General features: G+C 38.8%; 1 protein-coding gene across 8 annotated transcripts in view; it reads left to right on the forward strand.

The window, feature by feature from the left end:
* HECTD4 (HECT domain E3 ubiquitin protein ligase 4) overlaps positions 1-27970 on the forward strand; it is a 170620-nt gene that overhangs the window by 29755 nt on the left and 112895 nt on the right. For 7 of the 8 annotated variants that reach the window (XM_024977763.2, XM_015475527.3, XM_010814059.4 and 4 more), the window contains exons 2-3: positions 23767-24284; positions 27764-27853. In XM_024977763.2, the coding sequence (XP_024833531.1) occupies positions 23767-24284; positions 27764-27853 (608 nt within the window). Of the gene's footprint in view, positions 1-23766; positions 24285-27763; positions 27854-27970 lie in introns of those variants that run through there. The other variant, XM_059876404.1, reaches the window with a different exon arrangement.

A 27970-nucleotide genomic window follows, 5' to 3' on the forward strand; every position in this document is an offset into this window, starting at 1 on the left:
TAGGTCTGATATTATTCCTTATATCAATATGCATATTGATGATTAACGGTAAGAAAGTGAAGTGCAAATAAATTCCTTATTTAAAATCTGACTTAGTATTACCAATCCTGAGTTTCACTTTTTAAAGAGCCTACTTGACAGATGCCAAGTCATTTATCATCAGAGGTTTTTTTTCAGCTTATTGAAGTATGATTGACAAAGAATTTAAATGCAACATTTGTCCTCTCCATGAATACACACACATAGTATAATGAATGATACGTATTTATGGAAAAAGACACTGAGGTAAGAAGAAATTTGGGCCCACAAGGATTACAAACTATAGTCAGAAGGTCAGATTCAACCCATAGGCTTTGTTTGGCATGCAGAGTTTTACGAAATATTTGAATGCCTTTAGGAGGAACTCCAAATTTCCAGTTTGTGGTGGACCTCACCATTGCCTGTGTATATGTACGTGAAAGTGAAAAATGGAAGTGTTAGTTGCTCAGTCTTGTCTGACTATTTTGCGACCCCATGGACTGTAGCCCGCCAGGCTCTTCTTTCCATGTAATTCTCCAGGCAAGAATACTGGAGTGGGTGATCATTCCCTTCTCCAGGGTATCTTCCAACCCAAGGATCAAACCCAGGTCTCCTGCATTGCAGGTGGATTCTTTACTGTCTGAACCACCAGGGAAGCCCCATATATGTATAGATGGAATACTAATTCAAATCTCTTATTTAGGAATGTGAAATTCCATATCTTATTTTCCCCTATTTTCAAAATGAGAGTAACAGAGTAGGGAGGTCACTGAACTCATTCTCCTGCTCCTTCCTCCTTTCCTCAACCATGATTTCCCCAGTTTGTGGTTTGGGAAAACAAGCTGACAGTGACTCTCATCAGAGCAACTGTGGAGGTTGTAGAAATTCAGGATCTATGACAGCCTCAATACAAAAGCTTTATCTCCTGCTTTGTGTTATATAGTCTTTCTCTCTCTTTGGAAATCCAAGGGTGACTTCAACCATAGATTGTCCTGGTTTTCTTTTCTGTTTTGCAGAATGTAGTATCTGACATTTAAACAGTTCATACCAACTAGGGCCAGTTTGTATGCGGCAATAAGCTTCATCCTAAACAAAAAGTTTGGGTGATAGCGGAGGATGGACAGATCTTCCAAGTTATAGCTTGTAAGAATTACTGGGACACCTGTTAAATATAGAGATTTCCAGGTCCATGTTATAAGGTGTAGGGGAGCATGTTTTTTAAACTAGTGTTCAAGATTATTCTGAACATGTGTGGAAATACTGGTGGTGTGGTTCAGAATGTGGACTTGAGTTTACAGACTACCTTTTAATCCAAGTTCACCATTTACTAGGGAAGTGATTTTGGTCATTGCTTTAACCTGGTAAACCAGCCATTTCCTATTGGTTGATTTACTATTGCAGGTGTATAGCAAAGTGAATTCAGTTATATATTTTTTTATATACACTCTTTTTCAGACTCTTTTCCATTATAATCTTATATAGGTTATTACAAGGTATTGAATATAGTTCCCTGTGCTGTATAGTAGGTCCTTGTTGTTTATCTATTTTAAATATAGTAATGTGTATTTGCTCATTCCAAATTCCCAATTTATCCCTTTCTCCCAAAGCAGTCATTTTCTTATCTAGTGGGGCTGTTGCACTACTTAACAGCACTATTGCTTACCCGCCTCATGCTATGATTTTCCAGATTAAGAACCACGGTGAATGGAACTTTCTTGGCACAGCTTCTGGCACATAAACATTTGGTAAATTTTGTAAATGTAGTTCCCTCACTACTAAACAGTTCCATTCTGTGAGCTCCTGAACTACAGTTTTCTAGTGCCTTTTGGAAAGACATTTGCTTTGTACTCTTTCTAAAATAGCTTCTTATAGGGAACTATATTTAGTATCCTATGATAAGCCATAATGGGAAAGAATAGGAAAAAAGAATGTATACACACACACACACACACACACACATATAACTGAATAATTTTACTGTGCAGCAGAAATTAACACAACATTGTAAATCAACTATACTTCAATTTTTAAAAATGAAGAAATCTTAAAAAATAAAGTAATTCTTATAAATGTAATGCATGTTCTCTGGGGAAAATTTGAAAAAGCAAAAGGAATATAAATTACTTGTACTCCATAATTTGATGAATTTATTTCCAGTCTTTGTAGGCAAGTGTTATAATGTGATTAATATATAACTAGAAATTTTCTGTTGTAAAATACTTTATTGTTCTCAAATTGCTTATTTTGCTATTTACGTTTGTGTTTCTTTCTTTATTCTGGTTGGTTAGTTTTTGGTTGTTCTTATAGATAGGGTTTAGAGCCTTGTTTATTGTTTTTGTATTGTTTGATCATGATTTTTTTTCTTAATCCAAACATTTTGTATGCAATAAGAAAACTCAAGATAGTCCAGAGACCTACAGCCATTTTTGTTTCCAGTCTCCTTACTTTTGTGTTAGTACCCTTGTGCCTCTGCTTTGTTGAGCTTTTATGAGCTCTGAGTGAAGCTAGTTTGGGAATTTGTATTTTGAACAGAGACACTGCCGCTTTGTTTAGTTCCTCACAGTGTGGCTGTTGACCGGGCCGTGTTCTTTATGCTGAACACTCATCCAAGTTGTTCCGGAAATCACTGAGCCAGTTATAACACCCCTGCAGTTTTTGGTTTACAGCTTTGGTTGTTTCACTAAAACAGGACATTGTAGGATACTTCTGTGGTGGTTGATTTTTCTCCTTGAAGCCATTAAGAGTTGGAAGTGCTTTGGAGTTAAAATTTTGAGTTTTCCCAAGAGTAACAGTTCTAAGTAAATGGAAATCAATTATTACAAAAATTTAAGTGATCTGCAAGCTTGCTTGAGGAATTCTTTGGAGAGATACTGAGGGTTCACACTCTGCCCTATTCAAATCCCATTCCATTGTCCCTCACCATAATTGGTCTCTTCCAAGTATGTTCATCTCAGCTCTTGACTTGTTTGCTCACAGAGCCTGTAGATGCTGCCTATAGAAGATATGTAGTATTGTCCTTTTTTTTTAGTATCAATGTTGTTATATGCATGTTTTTGCAACTTGTATTTTTTATACTCAGTATATCTTAGAGCTTGATTCATATGTGTGTATTTGAATTATATATATGAATATGAACTTCTTGCCTGGAGAATCCCAGGGACAGGGGAGCCTGATGGGCTGCCGTCTATTGGGTCGCACAGAGTCGGACACGACTGAAGCGACTTAGCAGCAGCAGCAGCAGCAGCATGAGTTATATATATGACATGGATTATATATAACTATTTTACATAATTCATATGAATTGTATATAATTATATATATATACAAATTGCTTATTTATTTATTTATATGACTTGCTCAGCCTCATTCTTTTAAACTTCTTCAGAGATTATTTAGCCCTTCTCTTGCTGATAGACATTTCAGATTGATTCCAATTTTTCTCCAGTACAATGTTTAATGTCTCTATACCTGCAAATGTTTCTGAATCCTCACAGTGCTTATCAGTACTTTGTACATGAGAAGCCACATCAGAAATAAAGTTTGTTGACTGAATTTGAAGAATGTGGGTTTATTTATTTATAAATGGAATTCATTAGTATTTGTCAAAGTGGCAATATTATCAAAAATTTTGAAGTATACTTTTGAGAGAATATCAGTATCACTAACTACCTATATGCTCATGCTAGTTGAACCCCTGTACAATAAATCTATGTAAAAAAATATTTTTAACCTAGTTGGTGGAAATTTATTTTCTGTTAAATTTGTTGTGGCATATTTCCTGTGCAATGAAAAAAAAAATGACATGTCTTTGGAAGTGATTTTGTCTGTAGTTTTAAGAGTTTTAGTGAAATTCTAAAATTGCAGTTATATGATTTTGAAGAAAAAGAAGGAGCTGTAATTCCTGGGTACAGAGTGTTGTAAGTTAAATATACATTGATGTGGTAAATTGTAGTGTTTTTCAAATAAATTTCCAAAATGTAAAATGTTTAATGTTTCATTTTGTTGTCTGTTGCAGTACTTACTAGAGAGAGGATTTCTTTGGTAAAAAACTGTTCTGCAAAGAGAAACTGGACTTTAGACATTTTGTGATGTTTAAGGACATAGGTATAACATGGTATAATTTGGTATGTGTGGTTTGGGCAACAAAAATCAATCTACAGTCTCACAGTTAAAATCCATAATGAAATAGGTCTTTTTCATGTGTTCCTCCTTTATCATACCTAGGGAAGGACTCTGTAACTCAGAAGTGAAGTAAAATCTGCATTAAGAGGGGGAATTTTATGTATTTTGCTGTCATAATTTATAAAGCTCTTAGAAATTGGAAGTTATAGGTTCCAGATAGAGACCATAAAAAGTGCATTTTTTTTTTTCCTAATCATGGGACAGGACCCAGTAGCTCAGTAGTGAATCATCTGTTTTTCAGATCTCAAGAGTAAAGCTATAGATTTTGAGCCTATTTAGGTTTTTGAATGTTCAGATGAGAGGAAAATGGATGAGCAGACCTTTGGAGTTGATAGCCCTATGCAGTTATTTTGGAAGAGTAGCATTTGACAAGTATTCATTTCTCCAGAAAGTTGCCTTTAGACAAACCTTTTTTACCCATAAGTTTCTGGATTTATCTCTGTTTTGCTAAGATAGGAGTTGAATAAGTAATATAGTTAAGCTTTGTGTCACCTTCTTTTTATCCATGGATTTATTCGTGTACTGCTTGCTTCCTGCCCCCAACAACATATTAAGTCTTAGCTACAAAAGGTACATTTAATTTTAGCTAGTTGGATAGTTTTTCTGAACATTTGTTCTTTGTAGACCGAGAGAGACAGATGGATTTGAATTCTAAAGTGGGGTCTTTTGAGTTAGTAGAAGAAATAACCAGTAAAGTGATAGACAAGGTTTCCAGGCAGTTCTAATTAGTCAGACACAGCTGTGAGCAGGAATTGATGAGAAGGGCACGATTCAATGGCATAGAAGATGCAATATTTCTCATTTTCTTAGATGTACTTAGTGGTCAGCCATGGTCATTGGTCATTTTTGAATAGTTGCTGGGTTGCCTGTTCATGTTTTTACCTAACTCAGCCAAACAATTACAGGCTACAGGTCTAGAAATTAACATCTCTGATCTTATAATCAAAATATGGATGACTGATTTCAGCTTCTTTGTTCATGTTGACTAGAGGAAGATGAGGTCAGGAGTCTCATTAGAAGCCTAGGGACTTCTCTGTGGCTGTGACTCCGAATTTCCAATCTCAGGGCCTGGGATTGATCCCTGGTCGGGGAACTAAATCCCACATGCCACAACTAAAGACCCCGCGGGCTGCAACTAAGAGCTGCTGCTACTGCTACTGCTAAGTCGCTTCAGCTGTGTCCAACTCTGTGCGACCCCATAGACGGAAGCCCATCAGGCTCCCCTGTCCCTGGGATTCTTCAGGCAGGAACACTGGAGTGGGTTGCCATTTCCTTCTCCAATGCATGAAAGTGAAAAGTGAAAGTGAAGTCACTAAGTTGTATCCGACTCTTAGCGACTCCATGGACTGCAGCCCACCAGGCTCCTCCACCCATGGGATTTTCCAGGCAGGAGTACTGGAGTAGGGTGCCATTGCCTTCTTCGACTAAGAGCTGGTACAGCCAAATGAATAAGTTTTTTAAAAAATTACTGACCTGGAGTGTATTTGCACATGGTGCCTTATTGTGTCTGTAGCTTTCTGTGTTTTGTTTTGTTTGCTGCTGCTGCTGCTAAGTCGCTTCAGTCGTGTCTGACTCTGTGCGACCCCATAGACGGCAGACCACCAGGCTCCTCTGTCCCTGGGATTCTCCAGGCAAGAATACTGGAGTGGGTTGCCATTTCCTTCTGCATGTGTCTGCATGTTTTTATGTGCACTCTTGGGTAGCATCTTTAGTCATTTGCTCCTCAGTAAGTATTTATTGAGCACCTGTTACCTGCTAGGTTCTCTGGTGCTTGGGATACACTAAGGAACAGAAAAGACAAAGTTGTAATCCGTATTGACAGAGAAAAACATTTTTTTTTCAATTAATATGAACTAATGTTAAGGACTGGAAAAGGTCGGTTTTCATTCCAGTCCCAAAGAAAGGCAATGCCAAAGAATGCTCAAAGTACCACACAATTGCACTCATCTCACACTAGTAATGATCAAACTTCTCCAAGCCAGGCTTCAGCAATACGTGAACCGTGAACTTCCAAATGTTCAAGCTGGTTTTAGAAAAGGCAGAGGAACCAGAGATCAAATTGCCAACATCCGCTGGATCATCGAAAAAGCAAAAGAGTTCCAGAAAAACATCTATATCTGCATTATTGACTACTCCAAAGCCTTTGACTGTGTGGATCACAATAAACTGTGGGAAATTCTGAAAGAGATGGGAATACCAGACCACCTGACCTGCCTCTTGAGAAACCTATATGCAGGTCAGGAAGCAACAGTTCGAACTGGACAGGGAACAACAGACTGGTTCCAAATAGGAAAAGGAGTACATCAAGGCTGTATATTATCACCCTGCTTATTTAACTTATATGCAGAATACATCATGAGAAACACTGGGCTGGAAGAAGCACAAGCTGGAATCAGGATTGCCGGGAGAAATATCAATAACCTCAGATATGCAGATGACACCACCCTTATGGCAGAAAGTGAAGAGGAACTAAAAAGCCTCTTGATGAAAATGAAAGTGGAGAGTGAAAAAGTTGGCTTAAAGCTCAACATTCAGAAAATGAAGATCATGGCACCTGGTCCCATCATTTCACAGGAAATAGATGGGGAAACAGTGGAAACAGTGTCAGACTTTATTTTTCTGGGCTCCAAAATCACTGCAGATGGTGACTGCAGCCATGAAATTAAAAGATGCTTACTCCTTGGAAGGAAAGTTATGACCAACCTAGATAGCATATTCGGAGAAGGCAATGGCACCCCACTCCAGTACTCTTGCCTGGAAAATCCCATGGATGGAGGAGCCTGGTGGGCTGCCATCCGTGGGGTCGCTGGAAGTTGGACATGACTAAGCGACTTCACTTTCACTTTTCACTTTCATGCATTGGAGAAGGAAATGGCAACCCACTCCAGTGTTCTTGCCTGGAGAATCCCAGGGACAGGGGAGCCTGATGGGCTGCCGTCTCTAGGGTAGCACAGAGTCGGACACGACTGAAGCGACTTAGCAGCAGATAGCATATTGAGAAGCAGAGACATTACTTTGCCAACAAAGGTTCGTCTAGTTAAGGCTATGGTTTTTCCTGTGGTCATGTATGGATGTGAGAGTTGGACTGTGAAGAAAGCTGAGTGCCGAAGAATTGATGCTTTTGAACTGTGGTGTTGGAGAAGACTCTTGAGAGTCCCTTGGACTGCAAGGAGATCCAACCAGTCCATTCTGAAAGAGGTCAGCCCTGGGATTTCTTTGGAAGGAATGATGCTAAAGCTGAAACTCCAGTACTTTGGCCACCTCATGCAAAGAGTTGACTCAATGGAAAAGACTCTGATGCTGGGAGGGATTGGGGGCAGGAGGAGAAGGGGACGACAGAGGATGAGATGGCTGGATGGCATCACTGACTCGATGGACGTGAGTCTGAGTGAACTCTGGGAGTTGGTGATGGACAGGGAGGCCTGGCGTGCTGCGATGCATGGGGTTGCAGAGTTGGACACGACTAAGTGACTAAACTGAACTGGTTCTAAAACCTTTGCTGGAACACCGTGTCCCTAGATCCTCCTGTGTGTGCCTGGCTCTTTCACATCATTTAGGTCTTACATAGAATGTCACCTCCTCAAAGAAGAAGATCAGTCCTGTGTGTTCTTTGGAAGGAATGATGCTAAAGCTGAAACTCCAGTCCTTTGGCCACCTCATGGAAAGAGTTGACTCATTGGAAAAGACTCTGATGCTGGGAAGGATTGGGGGTAGGAGGAGAAGGGGACGACAGAGGATGAGATGGCTGGATGGCATCACTGACTCGATGGACGTGAGTCTGAGTGAACTCCAGGAGTTGGTGATGGACAGGGAGGCCTGGTGTGCTGCGATTCATGGGGTCGCAAAGAGTCGGACACAATTGAGCGACTGAACTGAACTGAACTGAACTGAATGTTATTTAAGGGGCTTCCCTGAAGGCTCAGCAGTAAAGAATCTGCCTGCAATGCAGGACACGCAGGTTCGATTCCTGGGTGGGTAAGATCCCCTGGAGAAGGGAATGGCAGCCCGCTCCAGTATTCTTGCCTGGGGAATCCCATGGACAGAGGAGCCTGGTGGGCTACAGTCCACGGGGTAGGCGAAGAGTCAGACATGACTGAGCGACTGAGCACACAGGCAATGTTATTGTGTGCTTTCTACCTGCCAAGTGCTTTGCTCAGTGCTTTATTTCAGGGGAAGCCATCAAAACATGCTGAGATTTAAGTGAAGAGGATGAAAAGAGGAACGAATCTAAGTGTGCACCCTCAAGAAGTTTACAATCTATCAGAATCCCTCTGGTAACAGTATCTATAGAACTTAATTTTAATTGAGCATATTAGAATCCCTCCAATGCACAACTCAGGATTGACAAATTTTGCAAACCAGACTGTGTCCCTAATGGGAAGTTGTTCGTCACACTTAATATCAGGTGGCAGTAGTTAGTTAGGCTACTAACTAACTACAGTTAGTTAGGCATACATTCAATCAAGTGTTTACCATAGAGCAGGGTTTTTCAACCTCAGCCAGATAACTCTCTATTGTGGGGGCTTCTCTGTACATTATATGATGTTTAGCAGCGTCCCTGGCCTCTACTCAGTAGATGTCAGTTTCTATACTTATGACGACCAAAAATATTCCCAGTCATTGCCAAACGTCCCCTGGGAGGCACAGAGAGTCTCTGCTCTAGGCCTTAGTGTCCCTGGACAATCAGCAGCTCTTCCAGGAGGCAAAGCCAACGGCAGTATCACCCAACATTTAGCTTATGCCACCAGCTCACTCTCTTCCTACAAATGTGAACTGCTTGGGCTCTTCACACCATATACTGGAAATACAATCCTGTACAGTGACCGTGTGTCTGCAGTGTCACTAAGTGCTTATCAGCGGTGGGGATAATGATCTTGATCTGCTTTTCAGAGCTAGAATAATCAGTGGGAATTTCATTTTTTATTATTAAATTTATTATGAATTCAAATAGTATATATGTGAGGTATACATAAGTATAACTTTGAATCTATACATAAAATAATTTTTTAAAATATGTATTGTTTTTCCACCACCCAATTAAGAAGTGGGTCCTGACCAATACCTTTAAAGACTACTGCAATGCTGTACCATCCAACCCTCCCTCTCTCCCACATAGGAAGCACTGTCCTGAATTTTGTGTTTGCTTTTCATTATTGTTTTCTCATATTATGCACACAAGTCTAAACATTACAGAGCTCAGTTTTGTGTGTTTTAAGACCTTATTATATAAATGTAGTATGCCATATTATGTTTTTTGTGACGTGCTCTTTTTTCTGTCCCACATGTGTTCTGGGATTCTTCATGTCTATGTGTAGCCGTACTTTTATTTTCACTGATGTGTAATTATATGAATACATCACAGTGTATCCATTTTGTTGCTGAATGTTTAAGTGGTTTCCAGTTTTGTTGTGGCTGTAAACAACATTTCTGTGACTCTTCTTGTAATTGTCATCTGGTGTTCATGTGCAAGAGTTTCTGCAGGGAATTACCCAGGAGTGGATGGCTGTATTCTAGGCTATCTGTGGAGCAGGCTGAAGGATGGCTCCCAAAGATATCAGGTCCTAATGCCTGGAGTCTGTAAATGTTATCTTATGTGGAAAGAGGATCTTTGCAGATGTGATTAAGTTAAAGATCTTGTGCTGGGGAGATTTTCCTAGATTATCAGGAGGGCCATGAACCCAATCACAGGTGTCCTTAATAAAGGAAAGGCTGATGGAGAGTCCTCGGAGTACAAGCGGAGAAGGCCATGTAATCACAGAGACAGAAACTGAAGTGATGTAGCCACAGCTGAGGGCACCAGCGGCCAGCCAGAGGTGGAGGAACCAAGAGACACACAGTTTCCCTGAGCCTCTGGATGGAGTTCGGCTCTGCCAACACCTTGAATTTGGCCCACTGATACTGATTTTGGACTTCTGGCCTCCAGAACTGTAAGAAAATAAATATCTGTTGTTTTAAACCACTAAGTATGATGATTTGTTATAGCAGCTGCTGCGAACTAAAACAATGCATTTTCATTTGGACTATGCCAATTGTTTTCTAAGGTGTTTGTGTACCAATTTCTGTTTCCACCAGAAGTGTCTCAAAATTCCTGTTGTTTGACATTCTTCTCAGCACTTAGGTATTTTTGCATTTTACCAATAAGAGATTTTTCTAAGCAAGTATATTAAATTTGGTGTAAACTTTGAAAATTTTAGTCTAGAATGCAAAAACAAGCAAAAAACTGAATATGCTAATAAGGTAAAAATGTTGATATTGAATACTATAAATAATGAAGATAAGGGGTTTGGTTAAATTGATAAATATGCTATAGATACTGTATTATACTTATTATTTCTCTTGCCTTATCTCCTAACCACTGAACTTAGTATGTTCTCTACACACTCTTCTTTCTCTTGAAAATAATCCAGTGATGGGGGACTTCCATTTTGGTCCAGTGGCTCAGATTCCACGTTCCCAATGCAGGTGACCCCCAGTTCGATCCCTGATCAGGGAACTAGGTCCCGTAGACCATAACTAAACGATAATTAAAGATCCCATGTGCCACTGCTAAGACCTGGCACAGCCAAATGAATAAATATTTTAAAATATAAGCTGTTTGGACTTAACTTTAAAAAATACCTACTGATTCTCTGGTACTCATTACATGAGTCGGCATGCCCTTTAGTTGCTGTTTGCTTTGTTTCTGTCTTTACTCTATCCCGTGTTAAATCTTTTCGGCTAAACATAAATTGGTAAAATAGTATTTTGTGGAGGATGGGCAGTGGGCAGTAATTATAAACTATCTGCTCAATAAAATAGTGTATTTCTGTATGTATTTTGAGCGAACAGATGTTTAGTCATCAATCTCAGAAAATGTTACCATTCCTTTGTCTCATGAATTATTTTGTTTGATGATAAACATATTGCCCATACTAACAATAATTGTAAATACCTTAGGGTTGAATTGCTTTTGGCAGTTTAAAAAATAATTTTAAAACATATATCCTCATTTGATTAATTTGTTTCTTTTGGGTTCCTTAAGGGTACACATTTAACCAGATATATTTACTTAGGAAACTGGATGAATCATAGTTGTTTGTAACAGTTTTGAGAGGCCCAAGAAAAAGTTTCTATTAGCAAAGTTAAGTGGCAAATTGAGATTATGGAATCCTAGCATTGGGAGAGGAAATTCTTATCTGCCATTTATAAGAACTGGAATAAAATCTAGTTTCTTTTTGATTGTGCCCATTGGTGGGGCTCTTATAACCTCTTCAGCTTTTGGTTTTGACAAGCTTTTTTTTTTTTTTCCAAAAACCCTTTTCTTATAAAAAAAATTTGGACAATTATCCCCAAATATTAAAGTAGACGGAGGTGCATAACAAACCCTTAGGTACCTATCACCAACGTTACCAGTTTTCAACACATAGCCAATCTTCTTTCAGCTATACTGCCGCCTGTTTTCTCTCTTTCTCATATTATTCTCATATTATTTTAAAGTAAATACATGACATCCTATCACTTTATCCATAAATGTTTCAGTATGTATCTAAAGAGGTGAGGAATCCTTAAAAACAATCATAATCTTTCATATCTTTAACTTTTTAAAATATAATTAAGTATGTAGACAGCATTTGCATTTCCAGTGGTCTTATGATTGTGCTAATATTTTTAAAAAGATTGGTTGTTTGAATCAGGATATAAATAGGACACACAATGACACTGGTTGATTTTTTTTTTTAATATTTATTTTATTTTGACTGTGCCGGATCTTAGTTGCAGCATGTGGACTCATAGTTGCAGCATGCATGTGGGATCGAGTTCCCCAACCAGGGATCAAAACCTGGGGCCTCTGCATTGGGAACATAGAGTCTTACCCACTAGACCACAAGGGAAGTCCCAGGTTGATGTTTTTAAACTACATGTTACTTCTCTCTATTTTTTCCTTCCTCTGCCTTGCAGAAAGTTGGTTCTTTGTCCTGTTGAGTTTCCTTTGGTATTGTTGAGTCGCTAAGTTGTGTCTGACTCTTTTCAACCCCATGGGCCGCAGCATGCCAGGCTTCCTTGTCCTTCGCTGTCTCCTGGAGTTTGCTCAGATTCGTGTCCATTAAGTTGGTGATTCTATCTAACTATCTCATCCTCTGCCACCCCTTTCTCCTTTTGCTTTCAATCTTTCCCAGCATCAGAGTCTTTTCCAGTGAGTCGGCTCTTCACATCAGGTGGCCAAAGTATTGGAGCTTCAGCTTCAGCATCAGCCCTTCTAATGAATATTCAAGGTTGATTTCCTTTAGGATTGACTGGTTTGATCTCCTTGCTGTGTCCAAGAGTCTTTTCCAGCACCACAATTTGAAAGCATCAGTTCTTCGGTGCTCAGCCTTCCTTATGGTCCAACTCACATCTGTACATGACTACTGGAAATACCATAGCTTTGACTGTGTGGAACTTTGTTGGCAAAGTGATCTCTGCTTTTTAGTATGTTAAGTTTGTCATAGCTTTCCTTCCAAGGAGCCAGCGTCTTTTAATTTCATGGCTGCAGTCACCGTCCACAGTGATTTTGGAGCCCAAGAAAATAAAGTCTGCCACTGCTTCCACTTTTCCCCCATCTGTTTGCCATGATATGATGGGGCCGGATGTCATGGTCTTAGTTTTTTAATGTTGAGTTTTAAGCCAGCCTTTTCACTCTCCTCTTTCATCCTCATCAAGATGCTCTTTAGATCCTCTTCACTTTCTGCCATTAGAGTGGTATCATCTGCATATCTGAGGTTGTTGATGTTTCTCCCGGCATTCTTGATTCCAGCTTGTGCTTCATCCAGCCTGGCATTTCTCATTATGTACTCTGCATAGAAGTTAAATGAGTGGGGTGACAATATACAACCTTGTCATACTCTTTTCCCAATCAGAAACCAGTCAGTTGTTCCATGTCTGATTCTAACTGTTGCTTCTTATCCTGCATAAAGGTTCTCAGGAGACAGATAAGTGGTCTGGTATTCTCATCTCTTGAAGAATTTTCCACAGTAAATTGTGATCCACACAGTCAAAGGCTTTAGCATAGTCAGTGAAGTAGATGTTTTTCTGGAATTCCCTTGCTTTCTTCTATGATCTGAAGAATATTGGCAATTTGATCTCTGGTTCTTCTGCCTTTTCTAAACCCAGCTTGTATATTGGAAGTTCTCAGTTCACATACTGCTGAAGCCTAACTTGAAGGATTTTTGAGCATAACCTTACTACATGTGAAATGAGTGCAATAGTATGGTAGTTTAAACATTCTTCGGCATTGCCCTTCTCTGGGATTGGAATGAAAACCGACCTTTTCCAGTCCTGTGGCCCCTGCTGAGTTTATACTTATTGCACCTGCCTGGTATAGTTCAACATGTTTTTTTCTGTCGTCTAAATTTCCTGTAACTTTATCTCTGGATCTCACTTCTAGATCAGGGTTCCATCAGATTTCGGATTTTTCAGAGCACTCTCTGTACATGATTTCCTTTGATCTTAATGGTGTAAACCCCTCATTTCTATAAATGTAGAAACACAGACTGAGAGAATATAAGTAAAATGACTAAGTGGAGAATTATTTGCAGAGGCTCAGCTAGAACTTAGTTTCCTTAACTCAGTGGTTTGTAATTTTGGCTGTGTATCTCATTCACCTCTGAAGTTAAGCAAAACAAAAGCCTAGATATTTTGAGTTAATCGGGCTGGGGTGGGGCCCATTAAATATTATCTGAAAGCTCTCAAGGCAGTTCTCAATGTTTAGCCACGGTTAAAAGCAACTACCCTAACTCATATCTCATGTTCCCTCCTCTGTCGCATATATTTTCTTCATCTAATTAGAAGATTCTTACATAGAAGAGGAATAGTTATTTTCCATTGCTCCAGAAGGCAGAAATATAATTAGTCCAAATGAGGGAAGGTTACTTGGATGTAACAGTGGGAACCAGCTGTACATCCTAAGAGCATTATTCTTGGAATTTATGTATCTTCTCATTCATTAATTTATCAAACATTTATATGCCAGACACTGATACAAGTATGAATAAGACATGGTTCCCTCTTTCAGAGTTCACAGTTGAAATAGGGGTACAGATTTAAATAACATTATAGTAGAGTGTATTATACATCTTGGGGGCTGCATAATTTCCTTTTTCAAGTTGTTATATTTTTGTATTTTTAAATTGTCATCAGTGGCTTTCTTACTAAGATATTTATGCTAAGCATTTAGTGAATATGTCACAATGATAGTCTTTTCATTAAATATGTAATTCAAGCAATAACAAGTAAAGTTAGTCTTTGCATAGTTATCTTTTTTCTTTAAATAGAAAAAATAATAAAATTTATAATAGCATTGAAACCATTTTGAGAGTTCATTTCTACATCTTTCTCCAAATTTTACTCTGTTGATTACTAAGCATAGAGGGATGATTTGTATTGGTTTTGTCAAGACTTTGGTGAAAAAAAATGATTTTGTAACATGGAGAAATTTTTAGATTTGGACTCTATGCCTCAGATCAACTTTGAAGAGTCACTCTACATACCACTCACTACATTTCCTTCATGGACATCTGCCGGTGGATCCAGGGAATTCGAAGCGGGGACAGCATTGGCGAAGATCAGGAAACAATTGCTTAATTAAACGTTAATTAAGGATATAAAGAGTGGTTAAATAAGGATAGCTCAGTGAAGAAATTCAGTGGAGAAAAGAGACTGAAATAAGGATAGCTCAGTGAGGAAATTCAGTGGAGAAAATAGGCTGAATAATTCAGCCAGGTGAGAGAAAGGACATGGGGAGACCAAGTTTCCATGAACAAGGCCCGCACCTTATTTTTCAAAGTAGTTTTTATACCTTAAGTTATACATAGAGGATAATGGGGGAAGGGGTAGAGTCATGCAGTAAGCCAGGCTTTCTTCCTGCAAACTTATCATATGCAAAAGTTTAGGTGATTTGCATCATCTTCTGGCCCGGAGGCCTTTTAACATTTTAAGACCCTTTCTTCAGAAAACTTATTTTTCTCTAAAGGTGATTAGTCAGGCGCCACCCTCCAAAAGCATTAAAGTTGCATTCCTATAGGGCAAAGGTATGGTGGGCTGTAACAAGAAAAAGAATTAACTCAAGGGTCCAAGGTTACAAACATTAAAGGTACTACTTACACCAATTATATTAATCAATACACTGCCAGGGACACAGCAGATAAGGGATATGGAGACTTAGCAGCAAACATTGGCCCAACAAGTGAAAAACCCTTCACCAATACAATTTCTAATCAATCTTTTAACTGCTCAAAGGACTCTGTATTTAGACAGTTTAGAACATCTCATGCCTCTCACAGTTGGGAGGCTCTGAGCAATCACATGTGGCCAGAAAAACCTATTCAGGCAGGCTAGAGGACTTCCAAAGGAGTTTGTAGGTTGAAACACTATCACACCCAGGAACTTTATTAACTGGAGCTATAAGTTAACTCTTTTTTCAGAGAGAGGTAGTGGGGGACAGCCCCCCCCATAAAGTCAGAGGTGTAGGTGAGAGCACAAAGCAGAAAGTAGGCAGACTCTGGTTTTGGGGGTAGATGCTTGAGAATTTCCAGGGGGACTCCTGAGGCTCGATCCCGCCTTTGCGGATGCCGAGCCTCCTTCCTCATGACCTTTGCCACGGACGGAGTTCCTCACACTGGCTCCTGGCAGTGATAGACTTCCAGTTGAGCTATTCCAGATCCTGAAAGATTATGCTGTGAAAGTGCTGCACTCAGTATGCAATATGCCGGGAGATAGCTCCCGGCAGACATCATTTATTAAAAACAAATCACTGAGGCTGGGATGGGGGTGGGAGGGAGACTGAAAAGGGAGGGGATATATGTATAGGTATAGCTGATTCATATTGTTGTACAGCAGAAATCAACACTGTTGTATCCTCCAATTAAAAAAAAGTTTAAAAATTAAAAACAAAGTAATATGAAGTGGTATAGGGAGAAAAACAAATTCATTGAGGAACTTTCCTTGTTGCCCAGTGGTTAAGACTCCATGCTCACAATGCAGGGTTCCATCCCTGGTCAGGAAGCTAGATCCCGCATGTTGCAACTGAGTTCCCATGCCTCAGCTAAAGGTCTCACTTGCCTGCAATGAGCTGCAGCCAAATAAATAAATAAAAATAAATATTTAAAAACAAATCTTTGATACATCTGTTGAAATAGCAGGCACATTTTCTCTTAGAGTTTGTATCTGACCCTTTGATAGAGGTATGTCCTAGATAATATGGGAATACCAAAAGGTTTTCTGGGACTTCCCTGATGGCTCAGTAGGTAAAGAATCTGCCTGCAATGCAGGAGACTCAGGTTTGATCCCTGTGTCAGGAAGATCCCCTGGAGAAGGAAATGTCAACCCACTCCAGTATTCCTGCCTGTGAAATCCCATGGACAGAGGAGCCTGGTGGGCTATAGTCCCTGGGGTCATAAGAATTAGACATGACTTAGCCACAAAACTTATAAAGCAACTAATAATAAAAGGTTATTCTCGGAAGGGGAAGTGAGAGGAAGAAAAGTGTGTTTCAAAGTTGATGGTGGAGCAGAGCTGAGTTCTAAATGATAGGTAGGATTTAAACTTAGTGGTATAGGATATTCAGGCCACATTAGCAGGGAGATGGAAAAATAGAACCCTGGTCATAGAACATGACAGAGATGAAAACTAGGCAGGGATTAGGATAAGATGGAACTTTTATGCAAAAAGAATTTGAACAGTGATTTCTTACATTTAGGAGTCCTCAGAGTTCTAACAGTTGTGCTCTCAATAAAAACTGCTCTCAGTTTATCCAGCGATTTGGGAGAAATCACCACGTGCTGGAGTTCCAGAACAGAGCCAAAGCTAATTAGCCTGGTAACAAGGCAGAGTCCATTCCTAGTTTTGGCACCAAGCTAAGGGCTAAAACTCATGAATTAAAGTGTGAAATTTAATCGTGGTTATCAGTTAAGACCGTTTTAAAAATAGATGCTGATGAGAGTTTGAATACATACAAGACTGAATAAGGTTGTGCAGCTTCAGGGTCTAATTTAATTGATAACGGATCCACTTTTGATTTAGGCTTTTGTATTAGAGATAGAGTTCCATCCTTTGATTCTTGATTCACTTACTTGGTTCACATAAAATCTTTCTGATCTTTGAGTTGCCAGATGCAATTCAATTTGACCATAACTGCCATCTTCATAATGTAAAAAAAAATTGTAGGAAAATCTATAAAAGGGTTTAAAAACTCACTCTAATGTTTGAGAGAATTTTGGTATTCTGTTGACTACTGAAAAGTTTTGTCCTGGGGTTGCAAGTTGGGCCAGTTCAATCTGCTTTGGAATAATTCATGTATAAATTCATTTTATGCTGACAGGTTCATATAATGAATTGAATCAGTTAATGAACCTTACTAGGGAGTATAATAATTTATTCATACTAGGGAGTGTAATAATTTATTTGGAGCTTCCGTGATCCTGAGTTTTAAATCTCGTTTCTTTTTGGAGAATGAACAGTTTTATTGTTCACTGATAGTTCTCAGCATCTGTGGTGGTCTCCCCCATCCCACCACAGTCTTCCGCCTAACGAGCCCTACGGTGAGAAAAACTGCTGCTGAAGTACAATAGATGGGCCTAATGAACTGATTTAAAGAAAACACTCCCTGTGGTCCTTACGCTTGTGCTTTGTCAGATACATCCCCCAATGTTGATTATATCAGCTACCATTTGTTTGACTAGGAGTTATTAAAGACAGTGCTTGCTGCTGTAAAATACCAGCTCTAGTTATGACTACTTTTCCTCAATATAAACTATTTAACTTGTCATCACAGTTTTTTTTCAATAGTGGGAAAAAACCCACCTGTTTATATTACCTCAAATATTAATGACATTTCAAAATTGAATAAGAATGTTTTACCTTATTATAGGGCATATACAATTTTTATACTGCTTTTTATTGTTGTATAGTTTTAATTATTTTTATTCTACAATACTCCATTATGATATAATTTAATTGAACACTTCTGAATTTTGAAATTGCTTCTACTTTTTCCACTGTGATAAGACTGCAGTGAAAATCTCTCTGTGTGTTTTTATTTCTGGAATGTTTCTTTTGGATAACTTAGAAATGGGTTTGCTTTCTGTTTCTTTGAGAGGTAGGAGATTATATATGTTTTAGCTACATATTGACCCTTTTAGAGAATTACATCTCTGGTATTCTGAACAGCAAAGTATATGGAAATTGAGATTTACATTTAGGAGGGTATAGTAGTTCATTCCCTAATCTTGATTTTTCTACTGATTTATTAGTCTAGTTAATTTCCTAATGTGTATATACAATATTTTCTATTACCCGAAAAGCCTCTTATTATTTAGCATACAATAAGGTATGCTTAGTCCTACCATATTTCGCATCATGACTGGTAGGTATATGTTCTGTGTTTCCCAAATGAAAAAAAAGTTGATTAAAATGATACAATCCTCTCTAACTCTTCTGTCGATACTGGAGTCTTGTTCAAAGCTAGATATGGCTGGTAAAGAATATTTTGCCTCCTTTCTCTCAGCTTTCCAGAATGATTGTTTTTTAGCTTCAAAACATATATGTCATGTATGATGAAAAATTACATTAAGGCTTTGAGTTAATATTTTGAGTGTCATTCCCTTAATACTTTGGTGACATCAGCATTGTCACCAACGTACAGTTAGTAAACCTGTCTTCTGATTAAAGGTGTCAGGGATCTTCCCTTTTCCTGAAATAGCCTTTTTCCTTTTTTAAAAAAAAATTTAATTTTCTAATGATATTTTGGTCTTTTATCTTCTTGATCAAGAACTGTTACTAAGAGTAGTGGTTTTATATGAGCATCAGAGACAAATTATTTAATATTCGCAAGTACCAGAAAAGATCCTCCATAGCTAACTCACTAAAACCCAAAGGTATGATCTCTTTCTCTTTATAAAATGATTTTAGGCCATGACTTTCAAACTTTAGAATTCTTAAAAACAGCAGCATATCAGACAGTTCTTAGTTTTCATAAGAGGCCATTGAAATGGATAATGCTGAGTAACCTAATGGATTTCTGAAAGCATAGTGTGCTTTAGGTACTGCTAAATCAATAAACATAACAGTCACTTAAGTGTGTATATTATGTATTATTTGGTTAATCAAATCCTTTCAGAATATTTGTCTTTCAAGTGGAATGCTAAAAATATAACTAAAGTGCTTGTAAGAAATAGAACCATCAGAAAAATGTAGTAGTATGTATTTTTTCAGATAATATTTGAAGTTAACCTCAGATTCTGCCATATACATCATTTTATGAAACATGAAGGAACAAATTTCAGAAGCATTTAGTAATAAAAGTAAATAGTTGAGTTTAATGTTACTTTCGGAGAAGGCAATGGCAACCCACTCCAGTACTCTTGCCTGGAAAATCCCATGGACGGAGGAGCCTGGTGGTCTACAGTCCATGGGGTCCCTAAGAGTCGGACATGACTGAGCAACTTCACTTTCACTTTTCACTTTCATGCATTGGAGAAGGAAATGCAACCCACTCCAGTGTTCTTGCCCAGAGAATCCCAGGGGCAGGGGAGCCTGGTGGGCTGCCATCTGTGGGGTCTCACAGAGTCGGACACAACTGAAGCGACTTAGCAGCAGCAGCAGCAGCAATGTTACTTTAGAAAAGGCAGAGGAACCAGAGATCAAATTGGCAGCATCCATTGGATCATAGAAAAAGCAAGAGAATTCCAGAAAAACATCTATTTCTATTTCATTGAATATGCTAAAAAGCCTTTGACTGTGTGGATCACAATGAACTATGGAAAATTCTTAGAGATGGGAATACCACACCACCTTATTGAAAGTTGCTTGGTTGTGTCTGACTCTTTGCGACCCCATGGACTTCTCCAGGCCAGAATACTGGAGTGGGTAGCCTTTCCCTTCTCTAGGGGATCTTCCCAACCCACGGATCAAACCCAGATCTCCCGCATTGCAGGTGATTCTTTACCAGCTGAGCCACAAGGGAAGCCCGAGAATACTGGAGTGGGTAGCCTATTTCTTCTCCAGGAGGAATTGAACTGGAGTCTCCTGCATTGCAGGTGGATTCTTTACCAACTGAGCTATCAAGGAAGCCCCTAATTGCCTCTTGAGAAATCTTTATGCAGGTCAAGAAGCAACAGTTAAAACCACACATGGAACAATGGACTGGTTCCAAATTGGGAAAGGAGTACATCAAAGCTGTATACTGTCACCCTGCTTATTTAACTTACATGCAGAGTACATCATGTGAAATGCCAGGCTAGATGAAGCACAAGCTGGAATCAGGATTGCATGGGGAAATATCAACATCAGATATGCAGATGACACTACCCTTATGGCAGAAAGCAAAGAGGAACTAAAGAGCCTCTTAAAAGTGAAGGAGGCGAGTGAAAAAGCTGGCCTAAAACTCAACATTCAAAAAACTAAGATCATGGCATCTGGTCCCATCACTTCATGGCAAACAGATCGGGAAACAATGGAAACAGTGACAGACTTTATTTTCTTAGACTCCAAAATCACTGCAGATGGTGCCTGCAACCATGAAATTTAAAAGATGCTTCTTCCTTGGAAGGAAAGCTATGACCAACCTAGACAGCATATTAAAAAGCAGAGACATTACTTTGCTGACAAAGGCCTGTCTAGTCAAAGCTATAGTTTTTCCAGTAGTCATGTATGGATGTGAGAGTTGGACTGTAAAGAAAGCTAAACGCCGAAGAATTGATGCTTTTGAACTGTGTTTAGAGAAGACTCTTGAGAGTCCTTTGAACAGCAAGGGGATCAAATCAGTCAATCCTAAAGGAAATCAGTCCTGAATATTCATTGGAAGGACTGATGCTGAAGCTGAGGCTCCAATACTTTGGCCACCTGATGTGAAGAACTGACTCATTAGAAAAGATCCTGATGCTGGGAAAGATTGAAGGCAGGACGTGAAGGGGATGACAGAGGATGAGATGGTTGGATGGCATCACCGACTCGCTGGACATGAGTTTGAGCAAGCTTTGGGAGTTGGCGATAGACAGGGAAGCCTGGAGGGCTGCAGTTCTTGGGTCGCAAAGAGTCAGACACAACTGAGCGGCTGAACTGAATGATACTGAATTGTTGTTTGATTCTTGTGTCCAATAAAAGCCTATATTGAATTTTTCAGGAGTTGCTTCATATAACATAAGTAGCTGCTCAGTGTAGCATAAGTAAAAATGTATCTGGAGTGCATATGTATTGTGTATCAAAGGGTTTTACTGGGTAGAAATCACAAATGTATACCTGTGGCGGATTTATTTTGATATTTGGCAAAACTAATACAATTATGTAAAGTTTAAAAATAAAATAAAATTTAAAAAAAATGTAACAAAATTTGTTTAGACCTTCATAACTTGAGATGACCAAATTTAAAATTCTGTGGTTTTTCACATTAAAAGTATCTCCATCTTTGATTGTTAACCATGATGGTGGAAGCTGGTTACTGACTTTTTGAGGGGAGATCTTAAAAAGAAAATAGGCAAGCTAGCTTCCTTAGGTATGATTACTTCAGGGTAGATAGTCACCTCTGAAATGCGATCCTTTCTAAAGGAATTTGTAGTTGTTTTATCTGTTACCATTTGTGAAAAATAATCAAAAGTGTAATTTGTGTTTGAATCTAGACAAAAGGGTGGGATGATGAAATTTGTATGACTTGATGGTAAAGGACATTATAATCATCTGTTTGATACTCTTTAGTAAAAACTAAGTAGAAATGTCCCTAGTTCTTATTTTTAATAATATGATTTGCAATATAGCTTTACCCAGTGATACCTAGTTGAATACAACTATTGCCTGGTTAGAACTTTTAAAAATTTTGTTTAAAAATTATCGTATGGTAAAATGGACATTTTTTGGGGGGGTAAGTACAGTGCTATGACTCTTAACACATATATTAATTCATGTAACCACTTAACACATGTAAGATTCATGCAACCACTTAGCACATGTAAGATTCATGTGACCACCAGTGCTGTTCAAGGTATAGAACAGTTTGTCTTCATGAACCTTCTTATACTCTCCCTAAATAGTCACACCCTGCATGTACCCCAACCTCTGGCAACCATTGATCTGTTTTTTTTAATCCCTATACATTTTTTTCCCCAGGAAGTAATAAATAGAATCATGCAGATGGAACCTTTTGAAATTGATTTCTCTCACTCAACAAAATGCCATTGAGATTCACTGAGGTTGTGGGGATCAGTAGTTCATTTCTTTTTATTGCTAAGTTGTTGGTTGAAATGTTATGGCATTTGGATATTATTTCTGACCTGACATTGGCACTGAAGTTTGAATTGGTTGCTTTTAACTGGGTTGACTATTTTTTTAAATCAGTTAAATGAGATATACATGTAGTTAATTTTCTGAATTAGAATGTTTTTTTAAACTGAACATTTTTTTAGTTTAGTGGCTTGCATGTATAGCTAAGCTAGGCAGTTACAGGATTTAAGGGCAAAATTTGAGGTTAAAAAAAAGGATTTTGCAGTTTATGAGCAAAATAGAATGACCTATGACCCTTTAAAATCCCAGTGCCAATGACTTGACAGCATTTTCTTTGCTTTTGTTCCAAGCCTCTTCCCATCCTGACTTTCTGGTCTACTGAGAACCAGACACCTCTGGTGGCTGATAATCTATTTTAATATGCTTGCTTCAGGAGTGCCTGCCTTTATTTGCTGGTTATAACAGTCTATTCATCTTAACTTAGTCAAACTTCCGTGTATAAACTCTTTGCATCATAAATTTAGTTTGATTCTTTATCTTAGTATCTATTTCTTAGTTGATTGAGGTTTTATTATTTCCCCAGCTGCTGAAAATCTCAAGGAGGTCTCCTGATAATTGTATGTTTTTGGAAAGAAAATAGTGGTTCTGCTATCAATGAGAACTGTATAAATCTATTTATGATGTCACCAATTGAAATAATGGATTAACAGTAGTAAGAGTGGAATGCTCCTCAAGCGGAGAGAATAATAAGCAATCATTTATTAATAGGTATTTTAGATTTTGAAGATGAAACTTGTTCTATTTTTATTGACAATCTAATTGGTAATAGAAGTTAGAGACAGGTTTGTAAATTGATTGAATAAATATTTATGCCTCAGCTTTCTAAGATAAGTTATTCAAATTAACTTTGACTTCCATATTTAACTATTTTCATGATTCAGGTTCTAATCTCACTTTTAATAGTAACATTAGCAGAAATGCCAAGAAAAGAAAATCTCCATCAACAGCCTGGCTTTATAGCACACATTTTCATATTTGGTCACAAAAGATTTTTTGATGTGGACCATTTTTTTAACTTTTAACTTTAAAATTTTAATTTTAAACTTTAATTTTGTATTGGGGTATTGCCAGTTAACAATGTTGTGATAGTTTCAGGTGGACAGCAAAGGAACTCAGCTATATATATACAAGTATCCATTCTCCCCCAAACTCTCCTTCCATCCAGGCTGCCGTGATGTGGACCATTTTTAGATACCAGTGGATAGATTTACTCTTATCATAGATGAGAGTGGTGGTGGAAGCAATACATAGCAACTTCCTCTCTACTGGTTCTTTCCTTAGATTTTAACATTTGAGACCAAGAACCCAACGGAATTAGCAGAACGTCTGCGCTCTGTTTGTGGGAATCAGAGCAACGCCTATGCCCGCCTGCTGGAATACCGCCTGAATGCCTTGCGAGGACTGTGGAATGCCCAGCGCCAGCTGGCCTTGGAAGAACAGCATGAAAGGGAGAGTTCAGGTGATGAAGAAACTTTGGCCTTGCTCAAACGCCAGGGCTTGTTGCAGCAACCCGAGCAAGCTCCCTTCACATCAAGGATGGGGCTCCTGCTGGTCTTCCCCCTTATTCAGTCCCAGAGTAGAACAGACCCCTCTCTCTGTAACATCACTGCTGAGGTGCTATTGAACTGCCTTCGCGACTGCCAGCCTTTGAGCCTGACCAAGGAGCCTGCTGACTGTCTCAATGGAATTGAAACTTTGCTGTGCTCCTGGCTAGAGGAGACTTCTGACACAGGCCAACACATCCCACATAAGCAAAAAGAAAATGCTGCTGCTGCCCTCGTGGCTTTGGCATGTGCCAGGTAAGGAAAATCAAAGGTACCCCCTGGTGACCTTGTGACTGCTGCTGCCTGGGTTGGGTGAGTGAATGAGTGAGCAAGCATATTTGATGGAAGTCTTAACATTCAGAAGTCCTTCTTTGTTTTCAGTATTGAATTTCACAGCCTTGACAGTGCCTAAGATGTTTTCAACAAAACTTGGCACCAGGAGTTGGAGCTGGAACCCAAGTTCAAGGTCTTGCTTTGTGTTATATCATGATAACAGCTTAAACAGTTTAAAATGGAGAATTAACACTTGCCATTATCTACTTACCCTTAGATGATTTGTGTTTTACATCCAGTGGTTAGTGGAGGATGTTATATCTATATTTCTCCCAGAAGGACAGTGAAAAAAATGTGTAGAGCATTTAAATTTTTTTGTGACACGTGTCTGTAAGGAGTGTGTCAGTGAATGGGTTATTACTCACCTGGACTCGGTCACACAGATATGGTCACAAATTATATTTCTGGACCTTGATGCTTGGCTCCATCAATCTGATTGAAAGATCTCTCTGTGTATGTATACATATATGTGTGTGTGTGTGTGTGTGTGTGTATAAGATTTTTAATAGTGTACTGTCCTTCGCATGTAAGTTGATGTCATTGATAACCGTCAATAAGAAATATTCTTGGAGTTACTTTTCCAGGAGAGGATTTCTTAATTCTCCTGCTCAGTAAACTGTTGATCCCTCTCACATATTTGTGAAGAAAAGGTTCACTGCCTTTGCTTTCTTCTAACCTAATTGTCTAGGGACCATTAGGACCATGGTCTGACAGGTTAATGTTCTAATCTGTCCCTCTCCCTTCAAAATTTTTTCTTTGATTGAGTTCTTCCTTTTGTTAGCAAAGCAAATGTGGGTAACTTCTTGGAGGATTACGAAGGCCTTAGACTCCTTCCTCTATTTTTATGGATTCAAAGTTGACCTTCAGATGGTTCAATCTCAAGCTGTTTTTAAGGCAAAATGGCACCAACATGTATTGTCAGTTTCTTTGCCCTGAGCAAACTGTCGTAGCCTACTTTTAGATCCTGGAAGACTGTAGTTGATTATGGAAATCCTGACATGAGCTTAATTCTGGAGACGTTATTGGGTGGTACCAAAATGAGTTTCCCTGTAAAGGCTTTATATTGGATTTATTTATTAATTTTTGGATATGCAGAAGACAGTTTTGAGCCCTAAATAGATTTGTTATTAATGCAAAAGTCCTACTTTGGGAAATTTTTTTGTCTATCTTTAGACAGATTTAGGATGTTTGGAATAACTACCAACTCTTTACTTTCAGATGTTTTAATAAACATGGGGTCATAAAACTCACTTTTTTATTGTGCCCTAATTTAGTCTGAACCAACAGATGGTTATTGAAATTGCTTCGTGTACTTGAGATTCCAAAGTCCATCCAGCAGAAATGAGTGTTTTCATTTTCTTCTTCTTGGATGTGTGTGTGTGTGTGTGTTGTTTTTGTCTTAGATAGTGCCTACATTCTGTTGCTAATATTATCACCTTGTCTGGACTTTATTTACCTCAGAAGTCATATGCTTTTCAGGGTTGGATTATCTCTTTTAATGACGTGTTTAGGAGCATATTATTGAACTTTTGAGATTGATGCTCTCAAAGACAGAACAGTGTTTCCAAAAAATTATTTTGAAGATATTCATTCATTTCAATTAGCTAACATTTATTGAACACTTCTGATGTGCCAGGAACCTTGCTAGGTCTTAGAGAAATAGTGACTCACAGTGGGTGACTCATGATCTCTAATTTTACAGTTGAGTAGATTGCATTTTGTCAGTCATTATTGCTCATTTACCACAGGCAAGGGACTCTTCTAGGCAGTAGGAACATAGCAGTGAACAAAGTAGATGGTCCCTAAGATTGCAAAGTTTACGTGAGAGAGAGACAGACATCTAGCAATGAATGAATGTATAGGATAATTTCCAGAGAAAGATATTCATAGTAAGAAGACAAATCAGGATATTTTGCTAATAGAGAATAACTTAAGAGGAGGTAGAGGCCAGCATTAGCTAGAGATGCCAGGGAAGACCTTACTGAAGAGATAACATTTGAGCTGAGGCCTAGACAGTTGACACAGAGCCAGCCACACAAAAAAGCCAGTAACAGGGAGTTCCAGGCAAGAGGAGCAGCAAGCAGCACAAATCTGATCATCCTCCTGTCCTTGGGGTAGCTGAGGGACAGCAAAGTGAGCAGGGGGCTGGAATGCAGTGGTAGAAGGGGAGGTGGGAGAGGAGGGTCCAGACCATGTTGGGGCTTAGGAGCCGCGGATGGAGTCTAAATTTTACTCTAATGTCTGAATCTGGCAGCCAGTAATATCTTACAGTTGGCTTACTGGTTTTAGATATTCCAGTGTGCCCTTGCCCGTTAATTTTAACCTCGTTGTAACCCAGGGAGGTATCCTTGTTGGACAGATGATGAAGTAAAAACCTATAGAAGTTTGGCAACAGGACTGAGATGATGCCGCTGGTGAGTGCCAGAGCCTGGTTTCGGAGCCTAGGGGTCTTTTCTCCCAGCTTGTGCTTTTACACTCTATCTGCTGCCTCCCTGCCATTATGGTTCTTTGGCTTTGATTCTTTTGAACACCAGAGATAGGGAAGGGGACAATTAAGAGGAGGACTCTAGGCCTCCTTGATCCTCTGTTGGGTATTTCATTTCTTGTGAGGTTTAGGCACATGATACCTAGCAATTAAAGCCTTGGCTAAGAGAAATAAGGCAGCAGTCTGAAGTCAGCCCATCTGATACCCATGATCATTTAGTTCAGGAAATGTTCTTAAGGTGATTTATACTTGGGACCTGGCCAGGTAAGTCTTGTACATCTTAAAAGCACCTTCTTTTAGATCCTGCTGACTGTATTACAGACTTCCCAGGCCTTCAAGCATTTGGAACCAAAAGGAAATCGGGTCTTTGTGAGCTCTGCAAACATTACAATCACATACTTCACAGCAGGGGAAAGCAGAAGGAATACCCTTCAGCACAAAGTATTATTTGAATGTTTTTCTTTTTGGTCATATTTAATGTGATGGGGGTTGGTGAGATGTAAAATGGATGAACTTAACAAAGATATTAAAAAATTTAAGCCTGGAAATACTGCTAGACTTTAAATGTAACCTCTTCCGATGAAATCTGTCCTCTAGACTAGAGATTGACTTGATGAAAGAGTATCCAGTCATAATCACCACCTGTTCTTTGTGCTTGAGCTTTCTGTTTTGAACTTTCATGTTAGGGGGAGATAATTTACTTTTGCAAATACAAGAAGAACCAGCATGGAAAGAGGCAAGTATATCTGATATTTTGTACAACGCATCTACTGACTGGCAGCATGTGTACATGCTCAGTTGCTCAGCAGACACAGACTTATTTTGGAAGCTTCCCATGTGATTAATAACATTGACATCAACAACCTTATTATTTGACATTTCAATTTCAGTGATTTTCTGTTCCCTCTTTTTTTAGGGGATCATTGAAAACTTTTGTTCATACAGTCCATCTATTACAGAAACAGACTGATGTAGGGTCCCTGCCTGTAGCGGATGTGCTGTATAGGTAAGCTGTCACTTTAGATCCTCACCCTCCTCCTACACAAGTGAGCCTGGAGAATTAAAGCTCTTCCAATAAGTAAATTGCTAAACTCTTTTTTTTTAATCAATTAATGACTCATGT

The sequence above is a fragment of the Bos taurus genome, chromosome 17 (assembly GCF_002263795.3).
Source record: "Bos taurus isolate L1 Dominette 01449 registration number 42190680 breed Hereford chromosome 17, ARS-UCD2.0, whole genome shotgun sequence".
Classification (NCBI taxonomy): Eukaryota; Metazoa; Chordata; class Mammalia; order Artiodactyla; family Bovidae; genus Bos; species Bos taurus.